The sequence below is a fragment of the Thermobia domestica genome, chromosome 8, assembly GCF_964235325.1.
Source record: "Thermobia domestica chromosome 8, izTheDome1.hap1.1, whole genome shotgun sequence".
Taxonomy (NCBI): Eukaryota; Metazoa; Arthropoda; class Insecta; order Zygentoma; family Lepismatidae; genus Thermobia; species Thermobia domestica.
In genome coordinates, this window is record NC_137461.1 from 19,891,328 (window position 1) to 19,906,989 (window position 15,662).

The 15,662-nt window shown below is 37.6% G+C and overlaps 2 protein-coding genes across 2 annotated transcripts in view; both read left to right on the plus strand.

Moving 5' to 3' along the window:
• The window catches only part of LOC145692755 (phenoloxidase 1-like), an 82,190-nt gene that overhangs the window by 3,914 nt on the left and 62,614 nt on the right, over positions 1 to 15,662 (plus strand). The gene's annotated exons all lie outside the window — the stretch shown is intronic.
• On the plus strand, positions 14,578 to 15,189 carry LOC145691898 (protein GVQW3-like). Its single transcript, XM_081767207.1, has one exon. It carries the CDS (start codon positions 14,578 to 14,580, stop codon positions 15,187 to 15,189), a length of 612 nt encoding a protein of 203 aa, XP_081623333.1.

Below are 15,662 nucleotides of genomic sequence, written 5' to 3' on the forward strand. Positions count from 1 at the left end.
ATAAGTCTAAGTTACCGTCAGGTGTTCTATATACACATATTATAGCTAAATTTAATTTCAATAATTCTACTATGCTACTTTCAAAATGTTTATCTACATTAAAATTTTCAAATTTAGTATTTTTGTTTGTATCCAAGCCTGCTTTAACCAATATGCACGACCCCCCTCTGTTCATGTAACATCTACATGAATTTGCTAGTAATTTGAAACCTTCTACATGTAGGTACTCTATTTCATTTACCTTGCGCCAGTGTTCAGTTAAGCATATAATATCTACATCACGTAAATCATCTAGCATCGCTATTTCTAACATAAGCCTTTTTTCAGTGTTCCACCCCTGCACATTTTGGTGATAGACTTTTATTGGAATTATGTTTGGTTTGTTTTGTTTGTGCTTATCATCACTAAAAAATCATCTGATAAGTGTCTTGGAAGCTTTTTGTTTCTCATAAGTTTCTGTTGTTTTTCTCCCTTCCCAAAGTTTGCATTTGGGTCGCTTACAACCTTTGCACTTGAATCTTTACTTTTTACATTTGCACTTGAATCGTTACTTATTGCTGATACCTGGATATTTGTATCGGTCATTACTGGCATATTGGTCTGACCATCAGAGATGATTGGGGAATTAATTTCATGCCATGGCAGAGGAATTGGTTGCAGTTTGGTTTTATTTTGTATCATGTCTGCTAGTGTTTTTGCCATTTTTTCTTTACCTATTTTATTTAGGTGAAGCCCATATCTTGTGAAGCAAGATCTCTTTACATCAACGTCAACAAATGTACAGTTTGGGTATAGCTTCACCCACTTCCTGAGTTTGTTATTTACTCTACATATTTCATCATTTACGCAAGAGAAATTGGCTAGATCATGTCTATAAGGTATACCTACTACAATAACGTTCACCCCTTTCACAGATTCTAAAAAATTACACATTTCTTTAAATATCTCACCCGATTCATTTTTTGCTACATCATTAGCTCCAGCCCAAACCACAAGATAATCACATTGTACTAAAGAATGACTTATCCTCAAGATATCTTTTGCCCTTGCACCCGGCTTTATTATACCACATACTTCATAGCCATTACCCAAAATATGTTTGATTTCTGGAGCACAATCACGACTATGGCTATCACCAATTACATTTACCTTGGGACGGTCTGCTGTTTCACTTATAATCGTTCTTTTTACAGTAACACTGCTTGCAGTCTTTCTCAAGAATTGATTACCCTTCTCAGCACTAGACAAATTTGAAAATGTTTCACTTCTGTACTCTTTTACTGGTTCATTTATATGGGCAGGATGTTTTTTCCGCGATGATTGAGAGCTAACTTCAGTCACTTGTTGATTACATTTTACTGACATTTTGTTTTTCTGTCCCAAATCTTCAATGAGTGTTTTCCCAGCTTGTAGATTTTCATTTTCAAGACAGTTCATATATTTATTCATCTCAGATTTCGGTTTGGAAGGGACCTCGGTAAGTAAGTCATATCTATTTCTGGTGCTAACACTGTATGTTATTTTCTTTTCTCCTTTTGCGTTACAGCCAGTTGAATTTTCTACCCTAATTGTTTTCTCATTTGAGAATGAACGATTTGACGTTCCAGTACCGAACTTACTGCGGGAAGTATTTGCCTTGCACTGTACAATCTCGCTCCAACTATGGGGAGAATTTTTTCCACTTGCACTAAGGGAGTTTTCACTTTTGCACCTACATTTATTGTGTGAGTCATTTATGTCATTTTGTATTAGACTTAAGATTGAACGCAATGAGTCTAGTTCTTCTCGTAGTTTTTGCATTTCAGAGAAAATGTCACTCTGTAATAAGTTAACATGCCGATCTTCATTTGTTTTCATATGCACTACGTTGACACCACTATATCTATTTTTGCAATTTTCTTTACTTACGCAGTCACAGTGTTCTGATTGACAGGAGTTCTTGCAGCTACTATAATTAATAAAGCTTTCACAGGCTTCTTTACTATTATTCTTGATGAGTTCCTCATGAAATTCATTTTGTTTCTTAGTGCGATCTCTACAGCCCTTAACACTTGACGCCATTACATTTTTAGTGTATGCTCGAAACAAAGAAAAACAGAACTGACCTACAAAATCTTATTTGACCAAAGTTATGTTAGAGCTCTTGGTTCACAAGCAGGAGAAAAAATGAAATCTTTGGTTTTACGTCCCACGTGTATGCCGATTAGGCTAAAGGAGACGGTGATTATGAGAAATGAATGAATTAGGGGAATGAAGAAAGTGGGAGAACCGCGAGAAAACCCACGAGCACGGTGTTTGTCCACGGCGCGAGCTGGGATCGAAGCAGGAATCCCAAGCAGAGAAGGTGAACACTCTACCACTGAGCCACCGCGCTCCCAACACAAGCAAGAGAGTTGAGGTTCGACGAATCCGGTCGTACTGACTGAGCTTTCTGTGCCAATTTTTCCTCAGTTCTGCCAAACCAATGACGGGCTGGCACCTTTTAACATATCTAGGCCCCGGTTGACTTCTTCTCTATCTGTTGTAATTATGGGGACATGATGGTTCATTGGTAGAGCGCTCACCTCTGCTCGGCCAAGTAAGTTTGTGGTGGACAACATCGTGTTTATGGGTTTTCTTCGGGTACTCCAATTTCCCCCCGCATTCTCATTCCACTAATTCTTCGATCATCATTCACTTGCCCTAATCACCTGTCTCCCTTAATCACGTAAATTTTACAACACACACTCCAGTTGCGCATCGATCACTCAATTTCGTTTTTCAAATACATCAGTATTTTGTGACACTGTTGGCATTTTGCTATGTTATACTATTGGTGTTATTCTACATTTGAATTAAATTCATATATGAGACCCAGATTCCTTTATTACCCTCTGCTGCCACATATCAGACTTCTCGACTGTACGTGCTAGAACGTTCATCTCTGGTGCGTGGGGCCCCGGGTTCGATCCCAGCTCCCGCTATGAACTTTGTGGTGGACAAACACCGTGTGCGTGGATTTCTTCGAGGTTCTCCCGTTTCCTCCCACTTTGTTTATTGTACCATTTCATTCATTTCTCATCACCACCACCTCCTTTAGCCTGCTCGGCATAATCGTGGGACATAAAACTCAAATTTTATTTCTTTTTTCTTTTTTTTTCTTTCTTTCTTTTTTTTTTTTTTTGTCTCCACTGTACATTTTTGGCTCCACCAGTGCTCCACTTCATTTTACTGTCATGTTTAATGATAATAGTGCATTTTAAATCTGTGTACATTTGTATATGATGCTATTTCAAACAAAATACTTCTGTGCTAAGTAGGCAAAACTGCTTGATTTATGGTAACACTGTGGATTTCGATATTGCATTTTATTCTCATTATATTGTGCAACTTTTGTTTTGATTGCTTTAACGGTTTACAAGATTTTTACTTTAAACGTACATAATTTCATGATATATATTTCTTTGGATATTCAAATGTTGAAACCCCATAGGTTCTATCCTTCTGCTCCATAGCACCCTAAATTTTGCTCATTTTTATTTCTCATTATGCCCTATCAGATGTGCTATGTGGCAATCAGATTTTAGCGACAACTTGTGGAACCTTCCCTTGTCAGATGAATAATATTAAATGGTAGAGATGCAAGGGCTCGGAAAAAAACCGGCTTTTTTGAAAAAAAACTCGGTTTTTTCTGCTTCGCTTTTTTGCTTAGGAAATTTTGGGCTTTTTTGAAAATTCTGCTTTAAATTGATAAACCAGATTTTGTTTCGCTTCTCTACAACACAAAAAGTCATTTAATTAGTGGTTGATGCCGATAATAATATAAAACCTCGAAAATAAACCATGAATTTCGAAAAGATATTTCAAACAGTTTTACTTCTCAACATATTTACATTATGAATTCCAAAGGATTAACCAATGTATATAATAAGATTTTTTTTAACCTCCTACATACAAAAGTAAGCAGGGTTGGCAAGAGCCATGGTTGTTTTTGAAAATGCCAAAAACCCGTTTTTTGGGGGGAGTTTAAACTAGGCTTTTTTAGTTTAAACCAGTTTTTTTTGGGTTTAGATATTTTGCTTTATGTATTTATATTACATATTGACAGAAATAAGTTTGTTTCGCCTTGGTGTTATTATGCAACAATGGGGTTATGCTGGAAGAGGTCACATAAGCTTAAAGAAGTCCGGTCAGTAAATTTCTTAAATTGAGAAACTCCCGCCCTAGCCATCGGGAAAATCCCGTCATTACTCTAAATGTAAAACAATTACGGAAAAAATCCTGTTATTGCTTTGCATGTTAAATTTAAAGGTCAACGTATCATAATCAGTACGCTAAAACTGAGGTATTAAATTACAAATTTAGTGCGTACATATCATTGAAAGTACAATCCAAGCTAATGTTGGAAGCTACGTAGGCAATCGATAAATCTTGTCAATTTATATCAGTATATTTAAGCAACCTTGGCTTCTTTATAAAACAACAGGCATTCAGGCATGCAGAAATATACAATTTAGTTTCGTTTCGTATGTTCAGGCTTAACATCCTTACGTAATACCGAGGTTATCAAGGAGAAGACTTTCGCTTAAAGTGACATCCGAACCGCTACTCTGTTTACGCATGAAAGAAGGGTTGTGGTTCGACCGAGAATTGAACATGGGACACCTTGATTAAAAGGTGAAAAGGAAATAAAACTAATGCAGATGGTTTGATGTATAGAAACGTCACCATGAAGTTCACACGATTCGCATTTTTCGTATCTTTTATTTTTTTCGGTTTAAACCAGTTGTTTATTTAAAAAAAGAAGAAAAACAGCTGGTGTAAACCAGCCAACCCTAAAAGTAAATACTTCTTTTAAAAAAATACTCAAATAAGTAGCAAAATTCTATGTAGTATTTTTACTTCAAAATATTCCATACCCTCTTTTTGGAACAAAATAAAATTAAAATAAAACATAAGAAAAATACTTAGATTTATATGATACACTTAAAGGCTGCACACCTAGAGCTTTTGGTTTTGTATATTCTTGAAATTCTACAGTTTTATATAAGCACCATCACGGTTTACTCAGTCCTCAAGTTTTCTGTATTTTTAACAAGAGGGATTGATCAGAAGGGTGTGAGATAAGAACATGGTAACCCATAATTTTACTATTTTAAGAAATTAGAAATTTTCTGCTGCACAATCCATTTTGAAATTCGGAAAGCTAATTTTTCACATAAGTCTATACATGAGGGATTAAACGAAGCAGTATGCGTTGCTGCCTATCTGATGCTGCGTAACTCAGCAATTGAAAATTTGTTAGTTACCATGTTCTTGGCTCACACCCTTCATATCATTATGGAACTCTCCCCACCCCACCAACACACACACACAAAAAGGACTACGGAATATATTTAAGATAAATACAACTGCACAACAAACATGATTGACTGGAGCTTTTGCGCTTCTATCGAGAAGTCCGGAATTCAACTCAGCATTCGACCATTCTGACAAAACTTTTCTTCATTCCATCTATGAAGTAGAAATAGTGCGTGTACTGTGAGTTGGCTGACTTCATTTCTTATTATTTTTAAATCGTTATTATTACTAATTACCAGCAGTGACAGTTTTGCGAGGGTTAGGGAGGGCGGTCTTTCGGACTGAAGCCTGTTCCCCAAAATTACGGAATGTCTAAAACAAATGAAATATCTATTAGTTATGCCTTTACTCATAAACTTTAAGCTGCCGTCAAATAAAAATTACGAATGTTTAGAAAAACTAAACATTAGTAAGAAAAAAACCCTCCCAAAATACTTTTCTAAATCCGCCACTGATTCTCAGAATAAAATGATCTTCAAGGTTGTATCCGGAAGATTATCGCTAAATATATAAACGAAACGAAATACAGTATTAGTTATGCCTGTACTCATAAACTTCAAGCTCCTCCCAAATAAAATTATGAGATTTTAGAAAATGAAACAATCAGAGAAACCCGTCCCAAAGTACGTTTCTAAATCCGCTACTGATTATTTGTATAAATTAGTATTCAAGGTTGTATCCGGAAAATTATTGCTAAATCGTTGCACAGCTACAGTATAACAGAAATGTGGAAGTACGGTTAGACGAATATATTGAAAAACGTACGCTTTGACGGATATATAGAAAAACGTAAGTTTAACTTCTGCGTTAGAAGCTAGAGTACTAAGCTCTTAGAAATGAAACAGACGACAAACTGAAATGATATCGAGAAGAAAAAATATCAATAACTCAAAAGTTAAAATAAAGTTAAATAGCCTCTAAAATTGCCCTCAAATACTACATTCTTCATGTTAGCTTTAATTCGTAAAACATGTGCTCCATCCATCTTGATGGTGAATTTTAGAGCGAAATATGGCATTTAGGTCATGGAATTCTTATCTAAGTATAGAATATACTATAAGAAAGCTATTTAGATAGAAAAATCATGAAAATGAAAAAAGCCAAAATTTCCAAAATTCTCGTTTTTTTTCCAAAAAAGCCGGCTTTTTATGTGAAAAAAAACAATCGGTTCAAAAAAGCCGGCTTTTTTGCATCTCTATTAAATGGTACTGCAAATGATTTCAAATTATGAATGCATTTCCGATATACGTGCGAAGATATTGTGTCACAAAAGAAAATGCATGTTTTTCAGGGGCTAATATTTCTTGCCCTTTACTATGAGAATGAAATCGGTAGATGTATCTTTCTATCACCTCGCGATTTAATTAAATGGTTTAAATCTTTTACATTGCCAATCAATAATAAAATCGATAAACGTATTCTCTTTGAGGTTCACACTACACACTATAGAAATAAAATAAAACTTAATAAAAAGAAGAAAACTACATTCTTTCGCAGCGTGAATCTTACAGCAATTAGCAGTATAGTACTTTCAGAGTTCATGACTTATGCTCAGTGGTGTATTTAGGATTTTGTTTCGAGGGGTTATGCACAACACGGGAAAACAGGAGGGCAATTGTCCACCTGAGTTTGAGAATTAAATATAGGCCTATTTTAATCGATTGTCCACTAATATACTAAGAAAAAACGTGAAAATCTTATGTCGGTGGAGGATCTTAGCCTTCCCCCCCCCCCCTCAGGCAAATCTGAAATGACGCTCCTGCAAACACACTTTGAATATTTGTAATCACATTTCAACTTAACTGATTTAATTTTAGAAAAAATGGAAATATTCACTTTTATCTGTGTGCGTTTTTATCTGAAAGAAAATGTTGAGACAGGTTGAAGCTGAATTATGCTGATCGCAGCATTAGTTGGTGTGGAACAGCAGTTTCACTTATCAAGCTCCTCTTAGTTTTGGTGTTACTGATGACGGCCGACTTGAATCACAACGAATAACCATCGAAAAGTATGATAGGAGAAACGAAATTAAGTAATAACTAAGAAAAAGAAACAGAAGATTGGAATGGACGAAAGAAATTTAAAAACTCAGTTCTTACATGGAATGAAATTTGGCAAATAGGCTACAGTATTAGTTCTGAACAAAGAGCATAAGAAAGTGGAAAGTCAATGAAACTCTTAGAAATGGTAAGAAGGATTATTGTTGTACGTGGAATACGAAAAGCTAACAAATTTATTTCCGGGGGGGAGGGAGATTGAGCCCGATAGCCTTCCTCAAATACCCCACTGCTTATGCTATACTATTCCGCAGCTCATTGGATCCGTACAGGACTCCTACCCACACAGCCTATGTTCGAATCTTGGTCGCGCTTTGCTTTTGTTTTTTTCATTGATCAGATAGGACTAGAGCAAAAAGAAAAATATTACAATTTTAAGTGTGATTCGACATTCTGGAAGGATTTTTATTTTTTTTTTTTCGTTGTTGTTGAGGGAAGAAGAAGTAGAATTTTACATGCGTAAAGACCATTCTAGATTTTACCAGTAATATTAATAAAAACTATGACCAGTTTTACAACTGAAAACTAAATTGAATTCTCTTCAGTTGTAGTCCATAAATAGCTATGGTTAACGAGATGGATTTCAGCCGCCTTATGCAGACTCGTTTTGACGTATGATTTAGCGTCATACTAAAGGCCTGACTACTGCAGGAAACATATGTTAGTCGAACTCTCTAGTATGGCACTAATCACGCGCCAGAATGACTCTGCATAAGGCCCCAGTTATTTTGTGTGTGGTCAGCACATCGCTTTACATCATCTTTATTTCTAGAACTATACCTAAAAATATTTTTTTCTGTACATATAAAATACTCATCTTCAATTCTAAACAAAACAGAGAACGAAGTTCAAAATGTCACTATACCATTACATTACGTTACATTGTATAAATGGAAAAAATACATTTAATCTTGAAAATGTCGAAGATAATGTGACAAACATTATGAATAATTCTGTAAAAAAAAAAATTAAGCAATGGTTTATAATACGAGTAAAATAAACTGCAATGAAGTACAAGGTACTGGAAGTTAGCAAAAATATTTGCCCTTATAGTATGCTGAAACACATGTTTTTTTTTTTTTTTTTTTTGAATACATAGGGACACTTTACCTTGAAATAAAAATCTTAAATTCTATTCTCAATAGAATCTGAAATATGTTAAGAACTTTAAATCTTCAAGAATTCAACACAAGTTTGAATTCCCATCTTTACAAAATTGTCATTACAAACTGATTAAAAGAGTGATAAATCAGGAAGTGGCTCACTGAACTACATCCTGTTTCCCGACTTGTTTATAAATCAACATAACTAATTACCCGGATTTTAGGTCAATATGTTTTTTTTTTTTTTCCTTTGCGTAACTTTCAAGAAGAACAAGCAACATCAACATTTCCTTAGGAAATGTAGCAACTGATCAAATTTAATAATGCCTAAAATACTCTACTTTACTTACTAGAACTTATTTTTGGTGGAAGTCCCTACATCAAATCTTTTTTTTTTCCTTAAAAAATTGATTTAAACTATTCGCTGAGCAAAAGAATGTTTATTGTAAAAAATTGTTAACGTGTAACAGTTTCGCGAACTATTCACTTGGCTTCATGAGACACTATGAATTAGGGTGACCAACCGTCCCGTAAAAACGGGTTTGTCCCGTTTTTTCACTACCATTCCCGGTGTCCCAAAAAATTCTCCCGGGACACCAAAATGTCCCGTATTTACGTACATTCGGTACAAAAAGCCTTTCGAATCGCTAAAATTTCCTAATTTATATTATTTTTTCTAAGCTATGTGATTATATTGGAATATGTCTAGTTACTGAGCAACGTCATTATGACGTTTGCGATATTGGATGTGGTGGCTGCATTGTTTTCCCTCCTAGGCCTCCCCACTCCGCAGACGACAGTGCAAGGGGCTGAAAGTCTTATGAAGAACATTGTAACCTGATTTTATTCTCTGTTTGGGCGCTGTCATCAGTGTTTCCGTGATTTGACTAAGATGTAACATACTACGAAAGGGTAACAAAGGTATAGAACTATAAAAGTGAAAAGAAAATCAGTTGTAAGTGAAATAATGTTTGAAAGTAACAAAATGCAAATAAAAGGAGTTGGAATCCGATGCTGAGAGTAACTATAAATCCTGTGGGTGACAGATTTGTGCGCTTATATATTTTTAGTAATGTTTTCAAATATTTCATTTTTTGTTACTTGGTGATAGTTACTTGTTATTTAATTAATTCTAGAATCTTTTTAAATGGGTTTTAAAACTAAAAAGTGTAAATTTACCATTTTTTTGTGGGGGATACAGAGAGAGGGGGGGAGGCAAAAATATATATTTAGGGGAGCAATCTATCCAGAAATAAAAGGTGTCCCGTTTTTTCTAGATGACGATTTGGTCACCCTACTATGAATACACAGGTACTGACTGATTTAATATAAGAGGTAGTCACTACCTGTGTGTATTCATAGTGTCTCATGATGCCAAGTGAATAGTTGGCGAAACTGTTACACGTTAACAATTTTTACAAGAAACATATTTTGTTCTTCAGCAAATAGTTTAACTCAGATTTAGATCTGAGTATACTGGAAGCAAAGTTTGTACAATGGATTTTTTTAAAAAGAACGTTTTTGAATACTTCTAAAGCTTTTGCAGAATGTTTGTTGCTATAGATACATATTTGTCCTGTTTCGTACCAATAAAAGTTTATGATGAAGAAAATGGTCTGCAGAGCTCTTTCTAGAATATATGTTATTAGTTGTAACAGTTGATTTTGAGTTTAGCGTCCCGTTCAACTACGAGGCTATATGAGACATGGATCTACAGCTGAACGTGGGACCCGAACCACATGAGCTTCCGAAGGGAATTGATCTCCGTTTTTATAAAAAGCATCTGACCACAGTCAGTTCTTATCTGTTGGGGTTGGATTGGAATAAACGTTGAATTATACTTGGTATTGGGAAGCAGTGATGAAACTGGTTAAGAATTTCGTGATCTGGAAGCAGTCAGACCCATGACCTAGTATGACCCGAACAGATTCTCAGACAAAAAAAAAAAAAAAAAATATGAAATGAAATCTTTGAGTTTTACGTCCCACGGTTATGCCGGTTAGGCTAAAGGAGACGGTGATTATGAGAGATGAATGAAATGGTGGAATGAAGAAAATGGGAGGAAACGGGAGAACCCTGAGAAAAGCCACGAGCACGGTGTTTGTCCACCACAAAGTCCACACGGCACGAAGATCCTCAGAAGAATTTGTATAACATTGTTGATATACTTCTAACCCTTCCTGCTGGTCTAGTAGCTACTGCGTGCGATTTTGGTACGTGTAGTCTCGAGTTCGATTCTCGTTAGAAAATAACTAAAATTTGACATTAATTAGCATTTACTTTCATTAGTGAAATGAATTGACATCTTTCAGTTTAACGTCCCATGATTATGCTCGTTAGGCTAAGGGAGACAATGATTAAAGCAAGTGAATAATTATGGAAGAATTAGTGGGGCGAGAGTGTGGGAGGAAACGGAAGTACCCCGAGAAAGCCCACAGGCATGATGTTGTCCATCACAAGCTTACATGGCCGGGAATCGAACAAGGGGCCCTACGCACTAGAGTAAGCGCTCTACCACTGGGCCACCGTTCCCCCTCCTATCATAAGGAAACTAGTTTACACTCTAACTCAGTGGTTCTCAACCTTTTCTGACTGACGGCACACTTTACTAAATGTCCGGGACATCGCAACACACTTCTTTGATATTATTATTATTATTATTATTATTATTATTATTATTATTATTATTATTATTATTATTATTATTATTATTATTATTATTATTATTATTATTATAGTAAAACCTATTAGCTTTTATAATGACTCTATATAGCACTGAGCATTATTGCCACCGCTGGAGGCGTTGACTGGTACAGTCTGTCTGGATTTTAACTACTTACTAACATACGAGGGTCATTCAATAATTATTGTCCCTAATCTATAAGCAGTATTATTTTCCCTAAAAGTCTCCTTTTGCACTTCTTCCACCTATGCTGTAAAGCCACTATGCCAGCTTCAAAGAAAGTCTCTGGCTGAGCCGTGAGCCATTCTTCCACAGCTTCAATAACAGCTGCATTTGAGTGAAACTTCTTCCCCTTGAGGTGCTCCTTCAACTTTGGGAACAAATGAAAGTCACTAGGGGCGAGGTCGGGTGAGTAGGGAAGGTGTTCCAACACATCAAACCCAGCAGCATGGATTGCGGCATCAGTAAGATGGTTTTCGTGGGCCGGAGCATTATCTTGGTGGAACAGCACTGTTCGCTGCAACATCCCGCACCGTTTTTCCTTGATTGCTTCGCGTAACTTGGGGATTAGGACTGTATAATAGGCCCCCGTGATAGTGTGTCCAACCCCAGGTAGTCAATAAGGAGCACACCCTTTACATCTTAAAAAGTTGTGTCCATAACCTTGCTTGCTGATGCTTGCACCTTGAACTTGCATGGGGAAGGCGAACTGCTGTGCCACCACTCCATGCTCTGTCGTTTGAATTTGGGATCATAGTGGTGGAGCCACGTCTCATCCACTGTCACAAATCTATCACAGAACTGTTTCAGGTCTGCCCCCATAACCTCCAAACCAGTCCTTGAACATCGAACTCTGTCTTTCTGATTTTCACGAGATAACATTTTGGGAACCCATCGTGCTGACACCTTTCTGAATCCTAAGTGTCAATGGTTTTCACTGAGCCTACAGAGATGTACATGATGTCTGCTAACTGTTGCACTGTGATTCGTCTATCTGCTATAATCGTATCATGCACAGCATCAATGTTTTCTGGGGTGCATGCTGTTGTTAGAGGACCAGCACCAGGGGCCTGTTGACAGCTTTCCCTGCCGCAACGGAAGTCGCGGCACCAGTTCTTTACCACCTGGTAGGAAGGAGACCCATCACCCAACACACTGATTATGTCCTCATGAATCTCCTTTGGGTTTAACCCCTTTTTCTGGAGGTACTTGATGACAGCTCGTTGTTCGGCTTTCTCCACTTTTCAAGCTAAGTGCCACCTCTCACACCTGAAACGACAAAAAAGAATATTATTATAGCAGCTATGGTTCTGAAATTTAGCATATACGCATCTAAAACATTAGGCTACAATATCCCCCGAAAACCATCCTAGCTCAAGTATTTTAAATATGCCGGGGGCAATAATTATTGAACCACTCTCGTATATTACACGCTTAGCTGGGTTGAAATAAATAATTTAAATGCACATCTTTGCATCTCATGTATTGTATTGCCATTTTTCTTACCTTTTTATATTTATATCTTATGATACGAATCATGTAGCTTGTCACCAACTTTCAAAGATCATATAATACGATGTTGTAGATTGACAATAACTTACATTTTATACTGAAGTATGATATCCCCTTCTCCAATCCCCCAAGTGTCGGGGCTGAAAATGAATTTAAACAGCATCAGAGACTCAACACCAATATAAGTAATTTTTGGGCCATATATATATATATATAATCCCATGTTGCGGCCCATGCCATCGGAAGTGTCACCGTTTATCTCAGCACTAATATCGGTCATTTTCGATGATTTTTAAATATCCCTTCCTCCCAACTTGCGGGTTTGAATTTGGATTTAAACGAAATCGAAAGTATCACTGTTCATCTAAGGGACGCAGAAAACTATAAATTTGACACTGATAGTGGCCATTTTCGATCATATATATTTCTCCCCTCCCCCAAGTGGCGGAGCTGATTTTGGATTTAAACCGGATCGGAAATATCACTGTTGATCTGAATGATCCCGAAAACTATGGATTAGAAACTAATATTGGTCATTTTCGATCATTATTATATATAGCTCCCCCTTTCCCCTCCTCCTTGCTGCGACACACAGCATCAGAATTGTCACTGTTAATCTCATCTACTGATAAAACTATGGATTCGACACTAATATTAGTCATTTCCGATCATTTTTAAATATTTATCCCCTCCCCTACGTTATACCCTCCCCCTCCCCAACTATCAGTTCTGAACTTGGATTGAAACAGCATAGGAAGTGTCACTCTTTCTCTCATCGACCCCGAAAACTATTGATTCAACACTAATATCGGTCAGTTCTGATCATTTTTAAATTTCTCTCCTCCCTCCCTCTTCTACGTTGCATCCTCAAAGTGAAAAGCCTAAGTAATCCCTGTCTCTATACTCATGTATGTTGAAAATTTGATTGAGATCGGTCGGGTAGTTCAAGAGGATGAAGTCACAAAGGCAGTTATTTTTATTTTATTTTTCTTACATATATATATCTCCCCCCTCTCCCTCCCCTACGTTGGCTCGTCATAGTGAAACAATAAAAAAAACCTGAGGCCCGACCTTCATATATGTTGAAAATTTGATCGAGATTGGTTGGGTCGTTCATAAGTTATTAGGTTTTATTAGTTTTTATTTATACGTCCTCATCCCCTCCGCCTCTCCTAGGATTTACCGTTAAAGTAAAATTAAAAAAATGTTTCCAGATCCGAACCTCATGCATCTTGAAAATTTGATTGAGATCGGTCGGATAGTTCAAGAGTTATTAAGTTACAAACATAGTCACTGTCAGTCTTATATAAATTGAATTTTATATATCTCATCCTTCTTCTCCTCCCCTACATTACTCCGTCAAATTCAAATCATAAAGACGATCCCAGGCCTGAACCTCATCTATGTTGAAAATTCGGTCGAGTGGTTCAGGAGTTAAGTTTTTTTATACCCTCTCCCCCTCCTACCCTTCCTCAGATCTACCATCAAAGAGAATAGCCTAAAACCAGCCCAGTCTCGAACCTCATCCATGTTACGAATTTGATCAAGATCGGTCGGCCGATTCAGGAGATTTAGAATCACAAACAGTGATTTTCAATATATATATATATAGGGTATGATTAAGAAATAATGAGCCTCACTTTATACTGACGCGTGCGCACCCTGCAGCGCACTCCGCTTGACAGCGTCGGTGGTGGTGGGTGTTGGCTTCACAGCGCAACACGGATCAGTTGGCTCCCATCTTTCGGAGCGGTAGCATCGGCCTTAACAGTAGCCCCTATACGGTGGTGCGTGACACGACTATATGGAAAGTTCGTTAGAGCAACGCTACGCGATCAAATTTTGCTTCCGGTTGGTCAAGTCTCCTTCCGAAACGTTCGCCATGCATCAACAGGCATTTGGGTCTGAATGTCTCTCCTATTCTCAAGTCAAAAAGTGGCATAAGGCTTTTCGTGAGGACCGGGAAGAAGTGACTGGCGAACCCCGGTCTGGACGCGGCCGTTCTGACGTGAATGTGCAGCGAGTGCGTGAGTTTTTGAACACGGACCTGCGTTTGAGTCTCTACCAAGTAGCAGAATCCCTGAACTTATCCGAGACAACGGTGCAACGCATTGTTACCGAGGACTTGCACATGCGGAAAGTCTGCGCGAAACTTGTGCCGAGAGTTTTGGCTGAAGAACAGAAACGGAACCGAGTGCTCCGATGCGAAGAACTGTTGCAATTGTGCGAAGGCGATCCTGACTTTCTGAAAAAAGGGATAACCGGTTACGAAACTTGGACTTTTCAGTACGATCCAGAAACAAAACGACAAAGCGCTGCGTGGCACACACCAATCTCACCCCGTCTCAAGAAAGCGCAGATGAGCAAATCGAAGACGAAGATCATGCTCATCGCCTTTATCGAAGTGACGGGGATCGTCCACTACGAGTTTGTCCCGCCCGAACAGACCGTGAAAGCCGTTTACTACCAGGAAGTCCTGAAAAGGATTAAATAAATGTCGCGCGTAAGCGCAGGGACATCAACGACAGCTGGAAGCTTCACCAGGATAACTCCCCCAGCCACACCGCCTTCATCGTCACCGACTACCTGGTCTGAGTCAACGTTCTTGTGGCACCCCAGCCTCCCTACAGTCCAGACTTGTCCACTCCTGACTTCTTCTTGTTTCCGCGCTTAAAATCGGCGCTGAAAGGAAAACTTTTCGACTCCATCGAGGACATCAAGGCAAATGTCAAGGCAGCCCTTGCAGCCATCCCGGAACAGGCCTTCGGGGAAGCCTTTAAGTCATGGAAAAGCCGCCTACAGAATTGCATTGATGCAGGAGGTGCCTATTTTGAAGACTATTAGTCAGTTGTACCGATCAGCTCAGTAAATCTGTCTTTTTGAACGAAGGCTCATTACTTTTGAATCCTACCCTGTAGATTATTAAATTCGTGATTTTTAAATTCTAAAATTTTACGACACACCTTA

Excerpts from the sequence above, each read along its gene's own strand:
- LOC145691898 (XM_081767207.1), top strand. The coding sequence starts at position 14,578 with ATGCATCAACAGGCATTTGGGTCTGAATGTCTCTCCTATTCTCAAGTC.